Genomic DNA, 18,968 nt, shown 5'->3' with positions numbered 1-18,968 from the left:
GAGCACTGGGGCAGGGTAATGAGACCACAACTCTTTGTTGCACGATTAATTTGGATTAATGCTCTGTACCCCCTGCAGATGTGCCGACGAGCCTGCACTTCCAGAGCATGTTGAAATCCCAGTGGCAGAACAAGCCCTACGAGAAAACTAAAGCTCCCAAGAAGCTGTCGCTGAAGCACAGAGCCCCCGTGCCCCCCAGCCTGGCTGACCCCGCGCGCAAGGACCGCCACAAGCTGGTCAACTCCTTCTTCACCGCGGCCAGTAAGTGCTGCCCCTGCCCCAGGAGGAGGAGGAGGAGGAGGAGGATGCCCTTCAATCCCGCTCCCAGGGGTGAGGCAGGGCTATGGCAGGGCTGCAGGTGAGCTGTGTGCAGGTGCAGCTCAGGTGTGTAGGGACCTCCCCGTGCTCGGTGTCAGCCATGCCCACAGCAGTGCCGCAGGTTCTGAGCACACCTCCCCAGCCACCCCCATGGTGTGGACAAAAATTTGTGCAGCTGGAAAACTCTGCCCCAGTCTCCTGTGCCAGCAGAAAGAGAGGTGAAAGCAGGCATTTCATAGCTCTTTCTCTGTTCCCCTCCTCAGAGCGCTCCCATCAAAAAGCCCAAGCAGACAAGGCACACAGGCCGCCTTTAGACGATTTTTCGGCCGTGTCCAAGGCCGAGAGAGCGCCAGAGCGCTCTGCCCAGCCTCCTGCCTTTGACAAAAAGCGATTGCGAGACTGCTCATCTGAGAGGAGTGAAGGTAGGCCCCCAGGGGCAGGTGTCTCGGGGGGAGCTTGGGCTTTGCTGCATCCCCAGCCTCTCTGCCCCACAGAAGGGGGCACGCACTGCTTCGGGCCCAGCCGCCACCACAGCAATGCCTCGTGTGCTCTAACCTGCTTCTTCCCCAGGGCAGCCCCTCAGAAGGCGGCTTCTCTTTCCTGCACAGTGCTCCTCAGCACCGGCCACCTCTGGTGCACATGGTCCTTTCCTCTCCACCACCACCCCCTAGGGTGGGCTGGGTTTTTTTGCTAATGTTGTTGTTCATTTTCTCCCCCTCCCTGTGCAGTGTTGAAGCATCACACGGACGTCGGTGGCCCGAGCTACCTGGCAGCAGCTGTGACCCCCACCCCTCACAGCCCCATAGCTCGGCAGCTCTCCACCTCCTCCGAGGGCTCTGCTCCCGCCAGCTCTGCTTCCCAGGGCACCTCTGGCACTGCTGTGAGTATCTGCTGCCTTGCCAGGGCTCCTGGGCTCAGCCCATCGTGGGGGCTCAGCTGGTACACAGATTTTGGCCTGGGGAGTGCTCAGTGTTCCTCTTGCCACGCTGGACCCTTTGGTTCAGCTGCTGCTGGGGTTGCTGGGTGGGTGTTGGATGTGTTGGCTGTGGTGCAGTTCCAGGTTCACCATCAGTTCAGCAACTGCTGGTGAATGTTTCCATTCCCAGCAGTCCCTTGGCTTTGGTGCACACCCAGATTTTGGTGTCTGAAGCAGTGTGGGGCTGCCAGGAGCAGAGCTGAGCCCCAGCAGTGCTGCTTCCCTTGGGACAGCTCCCCTCGGTGTCACCGGGCTGTGACACCAGATTGGGGTCACAGGGCCAGGGCACAGCACTGGTGGTGGGGATCTTCCACCTGTGCAGCAGTCCCTGAACTCAGACCATCTTCTGAGACACGCTCAGACTGCCACAGTGCTTGAGGGTGGCAGAGTGTGGGACCTTCATGAGCTCTGAGTCTGGGCCGAAACTCCCTCCCACTGTGCTTGGGACAGGGCAATGGCACAGCTCCTCCACCAGGTGCTCTCATCCTCCCAGGCCCACGTCAGCAGAAGCCTTTCAATGAAAGACTGAATTCTGCTGAGCTCACAGGTGGCCCACTGAAGGATTTGGCTTCTTTCTGCCCCCCCATTTGGTAGCTGGGGCCAAAGCCTGGATGTGACCCAGGGAGAGCAGAGCAGGATTCATTGAGCCCCCTGCTCCAGGCTTGTTGCCATGGGCTTCTGGGTCCCCACTGGGTTCCTTCACTGCGGAATTCAATTGTTCCATCACCAGCTGTGACATCAGGGTGTCAGAAGAACCCAGTGGTGGTTCAGCTTGAGTGTGCTTGGTGTTTTGGAGGAGAGGACAGCCCATCTCAGCAGCTCTCACACCTCAAGGAGGCCTTGCCTTGGCTCTGCACACCCACCCTGGTTTTCTCTTGCTGCTTTTCCTGCTGTGCTTTCACAAGCTCGTTCAGAAATGCAAGATGAAGAGGTTTCCCTCCCCCAGCAAGAGGATTCCAGGCCCTGGGCTCCACACTCTGGGCTCAGGGGTGGAGCTCCTGTGTTCAAGCGTCCCAGGCAGCTGCGGGTCTGTGAGGGCTCCCCAGCCAAAGGGTCAATGCTTGCTCTGGGCAGCCACACCTTGGGATTTGGCTTTCCTTGCTGCTGGGGCAGTAGATTTTGGGTTGGGGAGAGGACTTGGAGCAAGCAGTAGGAGAACTCTAGTCTGATGCAAATTGGTGTTGGCTCTGAAGTGTCCGTCGGTCAGACAGGGCCATTCTGTCCATCAATGACTTCCTGTGATGACTTTCCCACGTGCCAGACCCCACATCCCTTTCTCACATGGTTCTCCCTGTTGCAGCAGCCGAGGAGGAGGAGGGGTGAGAGCTCCTTTGACATAAACAACATCGTCATCCCCATGTCCGTGGCTGCCACCACCCGCGTGGAGAAGCTGCAGTACAAGGAGATCCTCACCCCCAGGTACTGCCCCAGCCCCAGAGGGGAAGCACAGTGCTTTGCTTCTTCTGGGGAATAAGGGAAAGGTTGGAAAACTGATCATAGCATTGCTGGAGACTGGCTAAGTTAGAGAGTGTTTTCTCTGAGGGGCCCTTGGCCATCAAAGCCAACTGCTCAGCTCAGTGTCTGTTCAGTTTAAAGTCACTCCTGGTTGTCTCCTTGTCTTGCTGCTAAGTCAAAGGTCCCAGTGGTTTCCCAGCTCTGCAGGTGCCTGGGCTGGGTTAACCTTGCAGTTCTGCCTCTTCCCAACTTCCCTCTGTCTTCCTCCTGGTCACCTGTGCTCTTCCCTGGCCCATTTCAGAGCGGGGCAGGAGGGAGCCTGTGGGAGGAAGAGAAAGAAATGGAGCAGCCTCTGCTCTGCTTCCTCTGCCCTTGGGGAGCTCCAGCTGTGCTGCCAGACCACCAAGGAGGTCTGGTGCTTCAAACTGAGCTTTAAGTGTGTTGCTCCTCATGGCAGGGTGGAATTTCCCCTTCCCAGAAGGCAGTGTTGGGAGGGGAGGGGGATGTGCAGCTGGTTCTAGCAGTGCCCTGAGTGATGCCCATGGTGGTTGTGTTGCAGCTGGCGTGAAGTTGATATCAGTGCTCTGAAAGCCAACCCTGAGGAGGACAACGAGGAGGTAAGAAGGATTTTATTTCCCAGGTAATGTGGGATGAGGCTGGTGGTAAATGAGCAGTGTCTATGGAGGGAACAGAGGCAGGGACCTCAGCAGGGAACCAACAGCTGGGGTTGGTTCCTTTCCAGGGCTCCCAGAGCTCCAGGAGTGTTTGGACAATGCTCTGGGCCACAGGGTGGGATTGTTGGGGTGTCTGTGCAGGGCCAGGAGCTGCACTGGATGATCCCTGTTGGGTCCCTCCCAACTCAGGACATCCTACAACTCAATGATAACATTTAATTTCTCACTGCAACTAGTGCTGGCAAAACTGTACAGAGATGATTGTTTTAAAGAAGAAAGCTCTGACCAAGCCCTCTGCCCTTCCCTTCCCAGGTTGAGGACTTGTCAGACTCAGCCTTTGCTGCTCGGCACGGGAAGTGTGAGGAGATGGAGCGGGCGCGGTGGCTCTGGAGCACGAGTGTCCCCCCTCAGCGCCGGGGCAGCAGGTACAGCCCTGCCCTCAGGGCCACATGGCCAGCACTGGGGTGCTCCTGGGAGCAGCTGGGGATTCCTACAAATGGCTGAAAGCTGGTGTTGAAAAGTTTGGTGTCATCCAGCTGGAGGAGCCCAGGTGGGAGGGGGCACAGCCTTGCTTAGGTGGGGGTGAAGCCACAGCCCAGTTTGGCTGCAGACAGCTGCACCAAGTGCTTCCTCAAGCATTTCTGCTGTTCCAGAAGTGTGGGAGATGCTGTGCCAGCCCAGAGTCCAGGGTAAGGCACAGGGCTGGCAATGGCATCATTCCTGCAGGATCAGGGACACTGGCACTGGGCACTCAGTTCCCTTTCTGCTGTGTCTTTATGAGTGGGTGTCTAAAACCACCACTGTTTCCAGCTGTTGATCTCATCATAAACCCACTCAAGAAGAGATTTGCTCTTTTCAGTTCCATCACCAGGATTTGGTTGCCTGAAGTCACTTTGTTCTGGGGCAGAGCCACAGCTCTGTCCCTGCCCTTGATGCTGCTTTGGTTTTGGTTCCTGCCATTGTAGGGGTTCCTGCAGGTGCAAACCTGGCCTGTGGCAAACCCCCCTTGTGCTGCTGCCCTGTTTCCTCTGCAGCTGCAGTTCCTAGTGCTCCTGGAGATGGGGATGTTTTGCTGTTTCTTTAGCCCATTTCTTACCTCTGAAGTCCTTGATGGCCACTTGCTGTTGTAGTTCATCTTGGAAAGTTGCACGTGGATTTGGGAACTCAGTTATATTTCTCTGCTTGTAGCTTGTGGGTTTTTATCTGGACTCTGTGTCAGAGCTCAGACTTTTGTAATTCTTGGTTGAAATCTGAGGTCTCGGGATTTCACTGTGCTCCTCCCACTCCCAGCTGCTGAAATTGCTGCATTTCCAGCATTGCTGATTCCCTGCACTCAGTCCCTGAGCTGCTTCCAAGGGTGACCTGGTGTGAGGAGGGGCAAACACTTGGAAGTGTCTTGATTCCATAGGGAGCTTCTCACCATGGAGTTTGTGCAGCACTGGGAGTGTAGGAGATGTGTGGGACATGGAACCACAGGAGAGCAGCATCAGTGATGCACCCAGACTCTGAATGGGGACAGGGATGGGCCTGGGTGGATTTTGTCTCTGGGCTGTGGCATTCCCTGCTCGTGTTCCCATCAGGGCAAAAGGATCCTGGGGTAGGATCAGGCAGCAGGGGGGGAGCATGGCCGGGCTCTCAAACCTGCTCCTGTCTCAGGTCCTACAGATCAACAGACGGACGGACGACTCCCCAGCTGGGGAACCCCTCGACTCCCCAGCCAGCATCCCCTGAGGTGGGCAGCTACCACTCCCACTTGGAGCTGTCCCACACCCACTCACCACGCAGCCCCATCAGCCCTGAACTGCTCTGTGCCCCCCTGACCCCCCTGTCCCGGGACTCCCTGCGGCTCCTGTCCAGCGAGGACACGCGGTGCTCCACGCCCGAGGCCGGCCTGGACGAGCAGGTGGGTGCTGGCTGCGGCCAGGGCAGGTGACCCTGGTGTGGGGACACAGGTGTGACACCATGGGTCACCCTGGTGTGGGGAGGCAGGTGTGACACCATGGGTCACCCTGGTGTGGGGAGGCAGGTGTGACACCACGGGTCACCCTGGTGTGGGTACGCAGGTGTGGCACCATAGGTGGCCCTGGTGTGGGCACACAGGTGTGGCACTGCAGGTGACCCTGGTGTGGGGAGGCAGGTGTGGCACCATAGGTGGCCCTGGTGTGAGCACACAGGTGTGGCACTGCAGGTGACCCTGGTGTGGGGACACAGGTGTGACACCATAGGTGGCCCTGGTGTGGGGACACAGGTGTGACCCTGGCACGGGGAGGCAGACATGCCACCACAGGTGACCCTGGTGTGAGGAAACAGGTGTGACACCATAGGTGGCCCTGGTGTGGGTACGCAGGTGTGACCCTGGTGTGGGGAGGCAGACATGGCACCAGAGGTGGCCGTGGTGTTGGGACACATGTGTGGCACCACAGGTGACCCTGGTGTGGCACCACAGGTGACCCTGGTGTGGGGAGCAGCCTGGCAGCTGCTTGTGGGCAGTGCTGGAGCGCTGGCCCGGGTGGGATCAGGGCACGGGAAGCGCTGCCAGCAGCTGCCTCCGTGTCCTCTCCACATCTGCTGGAGCTTCCCGGGCGCTGCTCCGAGCTGGGAACCCGCACCAGGAGCAGCTCTGAGCTCTGGATCCGTGCAGGGAGTGAGGACAGGAGGCTTTTGCGGGGATTTCCTGGGGATTTCCGTGACTCCTGTCTCTCCCCCAGGCCGTGCAGCCCTGGGAGCGCCGCACCTTCCCACTCTCCTACGACCCCCGGACGGAGTGCGAGGAGCAGCCCGACCCCCAGGACCGGCTCTCGCGCTGCACCCGCCGCACGTCGGGCAGCAAATCCTCCCGGGAATGCGATGGCACTTCGGCTTCGCCCAGCCTGCCCAGCCTCAAGAGCCGAGCCCCGCTGGCCCCCCCCTCCTCCTCCTCCTCTTCCTCCTCCTCTTCCTCCTCCTCCTCCTCCTCCTCCTCCTGCTCCGCAGTCCTGCGGCCAGCGCACAGATAGAGACACACGGGGAGACATGAGCAAACCAACACACAGAACTAACTCTTGGCATTAAAGCTTCCAAAATCTGCGTTTGATATTCAAACATCCTGCCGGGAATTTTCACAGTTTTTAGTGAATTTAAGGAGTTTAGAAACTGTTTTTTGTTTTCTTTTTTTTTTTCTTTTTCTTTTTGTTTTCTTTTTTTTTTTTTTTTTTTTTCCTTCTCCATGTTTCCTCGTCACATGAATGAGCCCCCAGATTCCTCCCAGCGGAGTGAAGCCTCGGGAGGGGAGCAGCCCACCAGACCCCCTCCCCTTTCCTCCCTCCTTTAGGTGTATAAAACTAGAGCACAGGATTTAGCTGACTAGCAGATTTCGGGGATAGTTTTTCCCACCAAAAGGGTGTCGTTTTCTCTTAACCCACTCCCCCCACCCTGAAAGGTTTTAGTGGAGTGAAATTAGTGGTGAAAAGTGATGTCTTGGGATTGCAACCTTCACTGTCTGGCTGTCCTCACCTGCAGAGTGCCCACCTGCACTTCACCCTCCTGCGTTATCCTGCCCCAGGTTGTAGTTCCAGGTATCCAAAGGGGGGGATTCTGTCCCTCCCTGATCCTTGCTCTGCCCCTGGGGACACCTCTCCCTTCCTTCTCCCCTGGTTTGGAGCAGCCATGGCTCTGGCTGCATTCCTGGCAGGGGGAAAGGAGGGACCTTGTGGCTGCTCCACACTCAGCTTGGTGTGGCAGAGGTGGGAGTTGGGAAGCACCTTGTGCACACTTGGTGTGTGGCGAGGGCAGGGAGGGGAAGAGCCCCCGATGCTTTGAGCAGAATTCCCAGAGCACTTGGATGCCCTTTGGGTGAGGCTGTTCAGCTGGAGCTGGGGGAGCTGTGAGCGAGGAGCGGCCGGGCCGGGGGTCCCGCAGGTGGGTTTGTGTCAGACCAGGGGGCAGAGAGGGAAGGATGGAGGCAGCTCCTGGTGGGGCATCAGGGTCACCCCGGTCCCGCCTGGGGTCACCGCAGCTTCGCTCCACTCCCGCACCGTCCCAGCTCCGGTGCCGGTTCCCTTTCATTTCGGGGCGCCCGCTGTGCCCCCTCCTGACAGGTATTTGAGTTTGAGCCCCAGTTTGTTGTTCCTCCCCGTCCCCTCCCGCCCGGTTCCGCACCCGCAGCGATCCCGGACCCCGCACACCGTCCCCACCATTGTCACGCTTCCCGGTCCCGACGGTGTGGCTCCTGGGCCCTGTCCTGTTGCTAGCATTGTGCCTGTCTTATGTATAATCACATCACCAAAAAAAAAAAAAACAAAAAAAAAACGGGAAAAAAAAAATTACAAAGGACTTTTTTTTTTTTTTTTTTTTTTTCTCCATTTTGTAATCGTAAAGAAATAGTCGCTGAACTGCTTCATGGTCGGGGTTTTCACAATTTTCAACATGATCTCGTGGTTTTGGTTCTGTTCTAGTTTAAAGGATCCGTCATCGTTTCTTTAAAACAAAAACCCAACAAACAACGGCGCTACCATATCCCTCTGCAGAAGTGCTTTTCTATTTATAAGGTTGAAAATTCTGAATAACCCTTTTAGCATTATAAAAACCACACAAAAAAAAAAACCCACCTTGTATTTTGTAAATATTTTCTTTTCCTGCTTTGAGCTGTGTAATGTCCTTGTTATATAGAAATGCTTTTCTTCCGAGAAGCTGATCTTTGTTAATGTCTTGATTCTGTTGGCAAAGCACAAATGTGCTTATAAAAAAAAAAAAAAGAAGAAAAGATTAAAAAAAAAATTAAAATGTAATATTCCATTTGATGAGTGTGAAAGGCTGGGCTGAGACTGGGAAGGGGCCCTCAGTGCACTCAGATCAGCTCCTTCCCTCCTGCGTTTCAGTGGCCTCTTTTTCCTGTGTGATGTTATTTTCCAGCAGTTATTGTCAGCCAGAGGAGGAACCCCTGGGCTGGGGGTTATTTTACATTTCTCGGGTTAACCGGGTGCTGCTGGTCCTCATCCAGGGAAGCACTGCTGTGTCCTTCCTGGCTCTGGAAGGCAGGGTCACCCCTCCTGCACCCCTCTGTGCCCCAGGAAGAAGCGTGGGAGCTTAAAAAGTAAAAAATTGCAACCCAGTCCCTGCCCCTCGGTGCTGCCCCAGTCGATGACTGTGGATGGATCCCCCGCCCCACATCCCCCCATGCAAAAGAGGTGCCAATTATCATTATCGTAGTAATGACTTTATTTCCAAATTCACTTTTACGGCAACAGTGTAAACCAGTTGTTAAACACACGATACACTATGGACACCCACAGACAGAAGCTAAGCTAGAATGATACACTGAGATCAAACCTTCCCTCCCCTCCCCGGCGCGGCGCGGGGGGCACGGGGCTGCCAACACCACACAGGCTGGCACCGACCTTGGCTAACACGCAGAATCTTTTGGAGTGCAGAAATACGATTCTTTTTTTTTTTTTTTTTTTTTAAATCAGTGCCGGTTTTAACCCTTTTCAGACCCAAGATGTGTGTGGAGTAAAGGAGAAGCCGGGGGTCGGGTTTTGTCCGGCTGCTCACCGGACCCTCGGGCCTGGGTCTGAAGGCAGGGTTGGGGCAGGGGACGTGGCTCGGGCTGCTGGAGGGGACAGCGGGTGACGTGGTGGCTGTAAAGGGCTGTCCTGGCACCCCACAGCCCCCGGGGGGACAACAGCCGGGGCTGAGGACACTCAGAGTAGGAAGGGGCTGCTCACTGGAGCTCGCTGCACACCGAGGCCATCCCACCCTGGGTGCTGGTGTCCCTCAGGGGCTGCACGGAGGGGACAGGGGTGGCACAGGACGGGTGAGCTCAGCTACCCTGTCCTGCAGCCCAGAGGGGTAAGGAGGTGATGCTTTGAGGGTTCTCCCAACTTGCTCGTTCTACAGAGGACAAAAAGCGCGGCGGCTCCTACAGCGCTACAGAGTCAGGGACGGAGCACAGAGTCTTACAATCATGGAGTCAAGTGAACGGAGCGAGTGACAAGCTGGACACGATGGTGCTGCTGGACCAGCCTCTCCCCAGCAATAAAGCAGCTCCTGGGGCTGCACAGAGAAGGGTTGGACCCCCAGACCATGTCCATCCACAGCCAGGCCTGCGGCAGCCCAGCCCTGCAGAGGGACAGGGGCGAGAGAGAGGGGGCTCACAGCTCCCACAGGTCCTGTCCGGGGAGGAATTGCTGCTCTGCCCAGAACAGCTGCTCTGGCAGCCTTGGTGGCACCCAGCCACCACCCCAAGGACAACCAGGGGCCCTGACCCCCCGCCAGCCCTGTCGGACCAGGATTGCAGCCCTTGCTGGGAAAGCACGGCTTTCCCTGCAGCACAGCCCGGGGGTGCAGGGGCCCCCTCTGCCCTCCCAGCTCCAGCTGAACCCCCAGAGCTCGGCTGGGGCCCCTGGGGGAGACAGGGCAGGAGGACACACAGCTGCACTGGTGGCATCTCGGCCTCTTTGGTTGTAGAGGGAAGGGGCAGGCAGGGACAGCCACGGGACCTCCTCGTGCTCCCCAGGGAGCCACAGGAACAAGAGCAGCCAAAGCAATAACTCGAGCGGCTCCTGTCCCCGAGTGTGCTGGGGTGGTCAGTGCTGTGTGAGGGGTGAGGCGCTGCCAACTCACACCGGGGAGCGCCCGCAAAGGGGCTTCAGTGCCAGGGAGCAGCCGCTGGCCCCGGGCTGGGGGAGCTGCTGCCGCCTCCCCCGCGTCCGGCCGGGGTCTCACCGCTGCCACCGGCACAGCAGAGCCATGGAGCTGCCACCTCCGCCATCGCTGAGCTGACCTTGCAGGGAAAGAAAAAGAACAACCCAAAAATGTCACAAGCTGCACCCAAATCCAGGAGCCATCCCAGCCCTGGAGCTGTGGGTGCCCCTCCTCCGGCAGACATGCGGTGCCGGGCTCCTCCTGCGGCACCGGGGCTGGGCACGGCCGGAGCCGCCCGAGCTCCCCGGGCCCCCGGCTGGGCTGCGGCGGAGCCGGCGCGGGGCAGCTCAAAACTACTTACAGCATTTATTTTTCAAACACATGCTCGTTTATGAAAACAATCACCCTGGCACGGTCCAAGCATATACAGACAAATCTACTCTACGACACGAGGGGCTGCCAAAGGAATGGGGAAAAGCCTCTACTCATCCACTCAGCGGTTCCAGCACAGCCACGGAGAGGGGAACGGCCGCCCGGGGCCCCTCGGAGCGGGCACCCGGCCTCGCCGGGACTCCAGCTGCCGGAGCTGAGAGCGGGTTAGGGGGCCGTTATCTTCATACACATCTCGGCTTTCGGAAATAAAAACAAAAGGTTTCTTCCAAATCAGCAGGCAAATTTAACGCGGGGAAGGAGGGAGGGAGGGCACCTCCCCGCAGCCCTGGCTGCGCACCCAGCCCGGCCAGCGGCAGGACACGAGCTGGGCCGGGTCACAGCCCCTTCCCGGGAGGGCCACCCGCTGCCCTGTGCTGGTGCGGGGTGCTCGGGTCAGCGTCGTGCTGTGGCCGCCCCTCGGGCCCCCTCCCCGCCTCGCCGGGGGGCCCCGGGCAGGGCTGGGACAGCGAGGGCAGGAGCAGGGGGAGCGCGGGGACGCGACGGGACGGGCTGTGCGCTCCGAGGAGCAGGGGGAGAGGAGGTTTTGTACCTCATAGTGTCACTGATTTTGAAGTCCTGGAGCTAGAGCTGAATGAACAGTAAAAGCAGGTTAAATCATTAACCAGTTAGGGACGGGGAAGCAGCTGTAAAAGGAACAGAGGAAGAAGGCCAGATTATTATTTTTGTTTCTTTTCTTTTTCGTTTCCTTTCCTTGTCTTCTCTCCTGGTGGCCGCCGCGCCGCGATCACAAGCCCTGCTTGGCCAGCGAGGCGGACACCTCGTCGGCTAGCGTGGCCAGCTGGGGGGAGTCCACCAGGTTGATGCTGCCGGTGGAGGAGACGTTGCTAAGGCGGCGCGGGGAGGCATCTCCGGAGATGGTGGGGGACTTGTAGACGATTTCGGCGCCGTGGTCGGTCTTGGCTTTGGCGTTCTCGCGGAAGGTCAGCTTGTGAGTCTCAATCTGTGAGGGAGAGGAGGGCGCTCAGGGGCATGGCCGGGGACAGGGGGACCTGCCAGGTGCGCGCTCAGACACGGCCGCTGGGAGGTGGCAGCAGAGCTCAGAGCAGCGACCCAGAGTCCCCAGGCCTCAGCATGTCCCAGGCACCAGAGGCAACAGCAGGACCTGAGCATCTGGATGCTGCCAAATCCTCCCCAGGCGAGGTCCTGGGTGCCAGAACGCAGAGGGCACAACCTGGGCTGCTCCCACTCCCCTGGCACAGATCATGGGGGGACGTGGCATGTGAAGCTTCCCCTTAGCCCACGTTGCTGCTCCCAGGAGCCAAACCCCTCTCCCGCTGAACTGGATCTGCTTTGCTACTTACAGGTGCCCTCCCCAGCCGAGTGCAAGGCTGGGGGCTGGCTCTCCATGGGGCTGAGTGGCTCCAGCACCACGGCCTGGAGCCCAGCGGGGTCTGGGCTCGGGGTCCAGGTCTTGTCTTCCTTGCCTTTCTCTCTCTACAGGTGAAGAAACCCACCCAGGGCAGTGGGGGGCAAAAAATGCATCAGCAACAAAAACCATGATCCAAGAAATGCCAGCCAGAAGGAAAAAGACAAAAAATATAGAAAAGAAATAGAAAACTGGGGAGAAAAAGATCTGAAAAACAGGGCCATTCACTGACTCATAGAAAGAAGAGTGGCTGCCTTTGGAGCCAGGGGGAAAACTCCAGGAACAGCACAGGAGAGCACAGGGACTTGGGCAGAGCACAGAGCACCCAGCTCCCCACGGCACACCCAGCACAGGAACCAGAGCTCAGCCTAAAGAGCTGTGGACTGTGAGTCCCGGTGTGGATCTGTGTGTCACAGAGCAAGGAGGGGCTTGGGGACATGTGAAAGGGGCAGCAGAGCTGCACCTGGACTCAGTTACACCCAAACCTCCTCCAGGCTGGGTTTAGGCAGGGGAGAGGCAGCCTAAGCAGGCTGGAAGGCTGAGGTGGTGATGCCACTGCTGGGTCAAAGCCTTGCAGAGAAACTCCCCTGAAAAGGGCAAGTTCTTCAAACTATGGCCCAGTGAATGTGCCAGGATGTGCCAGAGCCATCACTGGATCACAAAACCCATGGCAAAAGGCTCAGTGAAGCATAGGGGAGCTGATGCACGGCAGAGAGAAGGGTAAGGAAGTCAAGCGGTCCCGCAGTCAGAGGCCAGCTGGAGGTGAGAGCTGGAGCTGCACAGAGAGCACGTGGCCAAGAACAAAGTGCCAAAATACAGGAGCTGAAACAGAACCTTCCCCTCCCATTGAGACAAAAGTGCTGCAAAAACAAGCAAGATAAAACCCACTTTTCCCCGGGGAAGCTGAACCCTGTGTGTGGCCAGGCTGGAGTCTCAGCTCCGTGCTTACCTGATGTCCTCACCCTCCTGCCTGCTGGGGACTTGGTGGCCTTGAAGCCCAGCTGTGGGGCTGTTTTACTTGGCCAAGACTCACTGAAGTCACCATCAAAGCCTTGGTGGGAACAGCTCAGCCCCAGCTCACTTCCCTGACCCGAGTGCCTTTTGTGTCTCAGTTTAACCCCCCAACACTGCCCTCCCTTCACAGAGCCCTGGGTCAGGAAGGAGAAATCACCTTCTGAAGGGCCAGTTTGCTGCAAAGTCACCTGCTCTAAATAAAGCTGAGCCTTTAATGCTCCACTTTCACTGGGGATCCAACACCTCTGCAGCTGCCAGCTCGGTGTCACAGCAGCAGCAGCAGCAGCAGCAGCAGCACAGCACGGGGCTCGCTGATGGTGACACTTGGTGGGAAGGGTTTGAGACACAGAAAACTCCAGAGGCAGCAGAAAGAGCAGGAAACCACAGCCGAGGCTGTCACAGGCTCGTGCTCACTCAGGGGCCATCCTGGGCAGTGCCACTGCTCTGTCCCCTGTCCCCTCACACCCACAGCAGCACACACCTGTCCCCAGGGCCCCTTTACCTTTTTATTGCCTCCTCCAGGGACGTGGCTGATGTTATCTAGGGACCCGATTTTCGACTGCACCTTATCTTTGAAGTCCAGTTTCTCAGATTTCACCTCCACCTGGCCACCACCTGCAGGAGAAGCGCGAGAGGCGGTTCAGGAGCTGGGAGCAGCACCCAGCACTGCAGGGCTCACTGGGGCGCTCCAGTCACTGCCTCCCCCCAGCCCCTGCCCTTGCCCAGCCCTCTGCCCCTCTCCCACCCCCCTGAGCCCCAAGGGTACCTGGTTTGTGGTGGATGTTGCCCAGGGAACCACATTTGGATGTCACATGGCTCAGGTCGACTGGCTTGTAAACGATTTGCACCTGCCCGTAGGAGAGAGGAGAAGGGGATGAGCTGGAGGCCAGCACGGGCAGCTGGGGAGGGGGAGCACAACACACAGCAGCACCTGAGCTGGATTGGAGGGAAAGGACAGCTCCAGCCCCAGGAGGATTAATGACACCAAAGAAACTGCCATCAGAAATGGGAGATCATTAATGCCCGTGTGCAGGAGCCTCTTAACATGTCAGCATGCACGAGATCACCTCTCCACAGAGGGGGGAGTAGAGGCAATTTTTAAGTGCTCGAGTGAGAGAGAAAGTGGAGTGGTAAATTAATTTAAGATTTGCATACACATCATCCAAAAGGAGGAGATATACCAGAGAGAAAAACGTAAAAAATAAATACCTTTTCTGGTGTAAAACATAAAGCTTATGTCCACAAAAACTGAAAGAACAGAAATGATCAATGTGCACAGAACTTTCAAAAGAGTGACCAAAATATGCATTTCTGAAAAATGCTGTAACGAAAATAAGGGTTAAAAAAAAAAAAAAAAAAGCAAAGCAAAATCGAAATATCTGGAGTTCACATCATAGAAATTAAAATGGCAATTATAAAAATTATAAAGTATTGAACCACAACAGCATTTTGTGACATTTAAGCTCTGTTTCGCTGTGCTTTGCCCACGATGTCTCTGAGGTGGGCTCCAGCAATTGCAGGGATCCCCCCCGTCCCCAGAGCGCTCGTGGCACGGACACGGGGACACGGGACAGACACAGGGACAGCACGGGGCTGCAGGGCTGGGCAGCAGCCACACACCAGGGAGGAGCCTCAGAGCAGGCACACACACGGCAGCTACGGCAGGAGCAGGAGACAAGGGGGACAAAACAGCCCCAGAACCCCCCAGGTCACCCCGGAGCCTGGCTGGGGGCTCCCACCAGCCCCTGAGGGTCAGCTGCTGCTGGGTGAGTGGGGCTGTGCAGGAAAAATGCATCATCCACACCTCAGGCTGGCTCTGGGGACAGCCTGGCCTTCCCAGGGAGCATCTGCTGCTCTCTGTGCTCCCCACAGGCAGCACGGCAAGTGTGATGCCCTCGGCAGCCCCAGGAGGATGTGCCAGCACCAAAGGGAGCTGTGCAGAGGAGCTGACTCCTGCCAGCAGCCCCCAGACCAGCACCAAGATCCACTGCAGCCTCTGCTCCCCGTCCCAGCACTGGGGCTGACCCAAATGCCCCAGGGGAGGGTGCATCCTGCAGTCCCCACCTGGCCCCAGCAGCCTCAGTGATTGTCACAGCCCTGAGAAACAACCCTGACCCCAGCCTGGAGCCAGGAACAGGAGCAAGAGCCCCAGGCACAGAGCCCTGCTGACCTGCCTTGTCTCTGCTGCTCACACAGACCAAGAGGCACGTTTGACAGGAGACAGAGAGGGAGAAAAGCAACCCCTCAGGGTCTGGGGGCACACCGTGGACACAGACGTGGGGACAGCGCAGGGAAAGGTCACACGTTTAATGCACTTGGGCAGGAGAGGAGCTGGATTTGGTTGGAAAGTAGGAAACAGACCCAAAAAGGGCAGCTGGTGCCTTTCTAATGCCAGCTGTGACCCTGAAGGGTCTCTCAGCAATTCAGGCACCACTGAGACCTGGGACTGAAAGTCCTCTCGTTTCCAGAACAAGCAGTCAGCAATTGGAACTTTCTGCTCTCATTCCCAGTCCCTTTTGTGACAGACAGGACTCTGTCATCCCTTCCCATCCTGCTGGGGAGCAGAGAAGGATCCTCCCCATTTTAGCAAGAAGGGAAAAGGAGAACAGAGTTGTTTGCCTGGGAAAGCAGTGCCAGAGACCTGGGGATCCCACCCTCAGCATCAGCAATGCCAAGGCCGACTCCTGCCTGGGGCATGCCCTGGTCAGGGCATCCACAGGCTTCAAAACCCAGACACCAAGCCCAGGGAGTGGCAGCTCCCTCTGGGAGCAGGGATGGCTGGGCAGGGGCTGCTGCTGCCATGGGTTGAAGTCCAAAGGCCTCTGAAGCCCTGGGGTCTCTTGCTGCCCCCTCCCAAGGAGCCCCAGGACAGACTGACACTGCCCCTGCCAGGCCCTGCTCCCAGAGCTGCTGCAGCCAGGCAGGGCCCGTGGGGTTTTCACTCTGGCAGGGCCTGGGGAGGGATCACAGCCCCCAGATGAACACTCAGGTAATTCTTAACCCAGAGCAGCTGCAAAGGCCCACGGTGTGAGCTCTGTGGAGGAAGGGACCAGCTCATCACCAGCCACAGCACAAGGGATGCGTGGCCAGCACCAGCTCCTGGCCCACCTCACCCTGGGCAGCCCAGGCAGTGCAGGACCCCAGAGTAAGGAAGAGGAACAACCATGGAACTGCTTCACAGGGGTCTGAGCTCTGCAGAGCAGCTCCTCTGGCCTGTGAAGGAACTGCAGAGTGACACCAAATTTAAGCCAGAGGTTGCAAAGCCAGCTGTGTCCCTGTGTTCACCTGCCAAGCCTTCTGCAAGGCTCAGTTTCCAAGGGAGGGCGTCCACAGAGATCAAGGAAAATCCATGGGGAACATCTCAGAGCAGGCCCCACAAGCCCCAGTGACACAGCCTGGGGTCTCAGGGATGTGCCTTCCTCAGCCCAGCATCTTTCCTGGACCCAAACTGTCTCCAGCTGTAAATCCACCAACCTCTGTGGAGTTTCTCCAGGTTTCTGGCACAGTAACTGAAAGCTGAGTCTGGTATTTATGTGGGAACAGCTGGAAATGCCAGTGTTCAAATCAATTAGCTCAACAATACTTCAGGCTCAGCCCCCGTGGGCGCTGCTGGACACATTCATTAGCAAGGAGAAACTTAATATTTGCACGGATCATACTTGCCTGATGGGAACGGGCACGTTCACATGTTGGGCAGGATCATGTCCAATTTAGCAGCACATTGAGCAATGAGGACTGGGTCTGCTCATAAACCTACCCATCTCCTGCATCACCCTGTGCCAGGGGCCCCATCCCACAGCCCGGGAGGCTTCCAGCCTTCCAGGCAGTGCAGAGCCCTGGGGTTGCTGGGATGTTTGGTTACAGACGTGGTTTGGACACGGGGCAGTTAGTTCTGTCCATGGCAGGCATGTCCAGGACTCGTTAGGGTTCATTTTTGGGTTAAAGGGTTAAATGACAGCACGTCCCCAATGGCTATGTGACAGCAGCGTGGCTGCAGATAGCATTGGTGATTAGTGTAACAACATGCCACTAAAATCAGGATTATTACAGAGCATTCAAAGTGTGAAGGTACTCACACTGCCTCCGCCCGGGATGTGTTTGATATTATCCTTTGAGCCACACCTGGATTGAACGCTGCTAAAGTCCAGCTTCTTATTAATTATCTGCACCTTTGGTAGCCAGAAAAGAGTCATTGCACGTCACCAATAGCTATCTGCTGGCAGGGTCACTGCAGATAGCATTGGCAGTTCAGTGTACACAACATGCCAGTTATCATCAGCACTGAGATAGAGCATTGAAAGTGTGAAGGTACTCACACTGCCTCCGCCCGGGATGTGTTTGATATTATCCTTTGAGCCACACTTGGATTGAACGCTGCTAAAGTCCAGCTTCTTATTAATTATCTGCACCTTTAGTAGCCAGAAAAGAGCGTGAGAAACAACATGACCATCTGCAGCTTGACCATGTGTTACAGCCCTAAAACCAGGAACCTGCCTTCCAGGGCCAGCAGCAAAAAAGGAAAATCTAAATCTCTGGCTTGCTGCACAGATTTGTCTGTTCCTGGGCTAGAAAGGGAAGATGGAGGTGGGCAGGTTGTAGCTCGAGACTGGACAGGCCTGGGGAGTCAGGCCACAAACACCAGCCAAAAAGCCAGCTCAGCCTGGATCCTTCCACTGAACAGAACAGGGAACTCTCTGGGCAGCACAGCAAACCCGCTGGGAGGCAGGGCTGAGGCACCACCAGGGCTCAGAGGCACCACCAGGGCTCAGAGACAGCTCCTGCAGAGCCAGGGGAATGAGGAGGGATGGAGCTGAGAGAAAAATGCCTGCCCAGCTCCAGCTCCAGCTCCATGCCAGGCAGCACAGTCCCCTTCTGGGCCAGGCACACCTGGCCTTGGGCAAACAGGTGCCACTGGCCAGGCTGGGGAGCAGGAGCTGTGTGTGCAGCACTGGGAGAGGACACCCAGCCCTGCTCTGCACAGGGCTCACACTCCCTCCACAGCTGCCAAGAGAAAGCCAGAAATGCTGCCAGGGATGCAGCCCCAGAACAGGGATGCAGCCTCAGGCCAGGGATGCAGCCCCAGGTCCCAATCCAGGGATGCAGCCCCAGGACAGGAATGCAGCCTCAGGCCAGGGATGCAGCCCCAGGTCCCAATCCAGGGATGCAGCCCCAGAACAGAGATGCAGCCCCAGGACAGGGATGCAGCCCCAGGCCAGGGATGCAGCCCCAGGTCCCAACCCAGGGATGCAGCCCCAATCCAGGGATGCAGCCCCACCCCAGTGCTGTGGCACATTCCTAACACGTCCCTGGTGGGTGGGAGTGGGGCTGGGAAGGGCTGGGGCCACATGGGCACCACTGCTGGCCACTCCCTGCAGCCCCAAAGCCTTCCCTGCACTCTGTGCTCACAAAGCTGGCTCCACTCAGGGCTTGTTTTCCCCCTGGCTGTGTAGGGAGCTGCCCTGGAGCCACCTCAGGCACCCAAGCAGCTCTTCCAGACAGCCCCAGGGTGAAGACAATCCCTGCTCCTTCCCCACACACCCTGGAGTGCCTTCACAACCCCCAGGGGTGTGAATGCAGGTGACAGCCCACAGAGCCTGTGAGAGGCACCACGAGAGCCCCTGGCAGTGTCACCTCCCTGGGCACAGACACTCCTGGTGGCGCCTTCTCCAGAGCTGAGCAGGCACCTGCCCTCCATGGCAGCACTGCAGCCCCAGCCTGCTCGGCCAGCAGAGCTCCCTGCAGGGCCCTGCCTCTCCAGCATGAGAGGCACCATGGCTGGCGTGTGCCTCCAGCAGGATTGTCCCACTTTACATCAACCATTCCACAAATCAGGACCCAGCCGTGCCAGAGCAGCTGTGCCAGAGCCTCACTGGGTGATGCAGCCACAGCACGAGTGCTCAGAGCATGCAGCAGCACAGGCAGAGACCTGGCCTGGCTGCTCCTTTGCTTGCCCAGCCTGGGGGTCTGGAATCTGCACAGACAACAGGCTCCAAACCCATTTCTGAGCAGCCTCAAATCAAACGTCTGGGATCAGCCCCTTCTGCTCCAGCTGCAGCCATTCTGCTGGGAGCAGTCTACAGAATCCCCAGCA

The 18,968-nt window shown here is 57.6% G+C and overlaps 2 protein-coding genes across 20 annotated transcripts in view; one reads left to right on the top strand and one right to left on the bottom strand.

The window, feature by feature from the left end:
- Positions 1 to 8,201, top strand: part of KANSL1 (KAT8 regulatory NSL complex subunit 1) — a 77,111-nt gene extending 68,910 nt beyond the window's left edge. For 2 of the 4 annotated variants that reach the window (XM_077190760.1, XM_054649539.2), the window contains 8 exons: positions 79 to 261; positions 582 to 740; positions 1,047 to 1,198; positions 2,595 to 2,713; positions 3,309 to 3,366; positions 3,736 to 3,848; positions 5,080 to 5,326; positions 6,132 to 8,201. In XM_077190760.1, coding sequence (XP_077046875.1) covers positions 79 to 261; positions 582 to 740; positions 1,047 to 1,198; positions 2,595 to 2,713; positions 3,309 to 3,366; positions 3,736 to 3,848; positions 5,080 to 5,326; positions 6,132 to 6,419 — 1,319 coding nt within the window. In that variant the 3' untranslated portion in view covers positions 6,420 to 8,201. The remainder of the gene's footprint in view (positions 1 to 78; positions 262 to 581; positions 741 to 1,046; positions 1,199 to 2,594; positions 2,714 to 3,308; positions 3,367 to 3,735; positions 3,849 to 5,079; positions 5,327 to 6,131) is intronic. The other 2 variants (XM_077190761.1, XM_077190762.1) reach the window with 2 other exon arrangements.
- A 394-nt stretch (positions 8,202 to 8,595) lies between these two features.
- MAPT (microtubule associated protein tau) overlaps positions 8,596 to 18,968 on the bottom strand; it is a 45,046-nt gene continuing 34,673 nt past the window's right edge. For 8 of the 16 annotated variants that reach the window (XM_054649563.2, XM_054649564.2, XM_054649566.2 and 5 more), the window contains 5 exons: positions 17,194 to 17,286; positions 16,954 to 17,046; positions 13,644 to 13,725; positions 13,380 to 13,492; positions 8,596 to 11,437 (listed from right to left, as the gene is read on the bottom strand). In XM_054649563.2, coding sequence (XP_054505538.2) covers positions 11,222 to 11,437; positions 13,380 to 13,492; positions 13,644 to 13,725; positions 16,954 to 17,046; positions 17,194 to 17,286 — 597 coding nt within the window. In that variant the 3' untranslated portion in view covers positions 8,596 to 11,221. The remainder of the gene's footprint in view (positions 11,438 to 13,379; positions 13,493 to 13,643; positions 13,726 to 16,953; positions 17,047 to 17,193; positions 17,287 to 18,968) is intronic. The other 8 variants (XM_054649569.2, XM_054649572.2, XM_054649570.2 and 5 more) reach the window with 2 other exon arrangements.

This window comes from Agelaius phoeniceus, chromosome 26 (genome assembly GCF_051311805.1).
Source record: "Agelaius phoeniceus isolate bAgePho1 chromosome 26, bAgePho1.hap1, whole genome shotgun sequence".
Taxonomy (NCBI): Eukaryota; Metazoa; Chordata; class Aves; order Passeriformes; family Icteridae; genus Agelaius; species Agelaius phoeniceus.
This window is presented reverse-complemented; position numbering and strand designations above follow the sequence as displayed.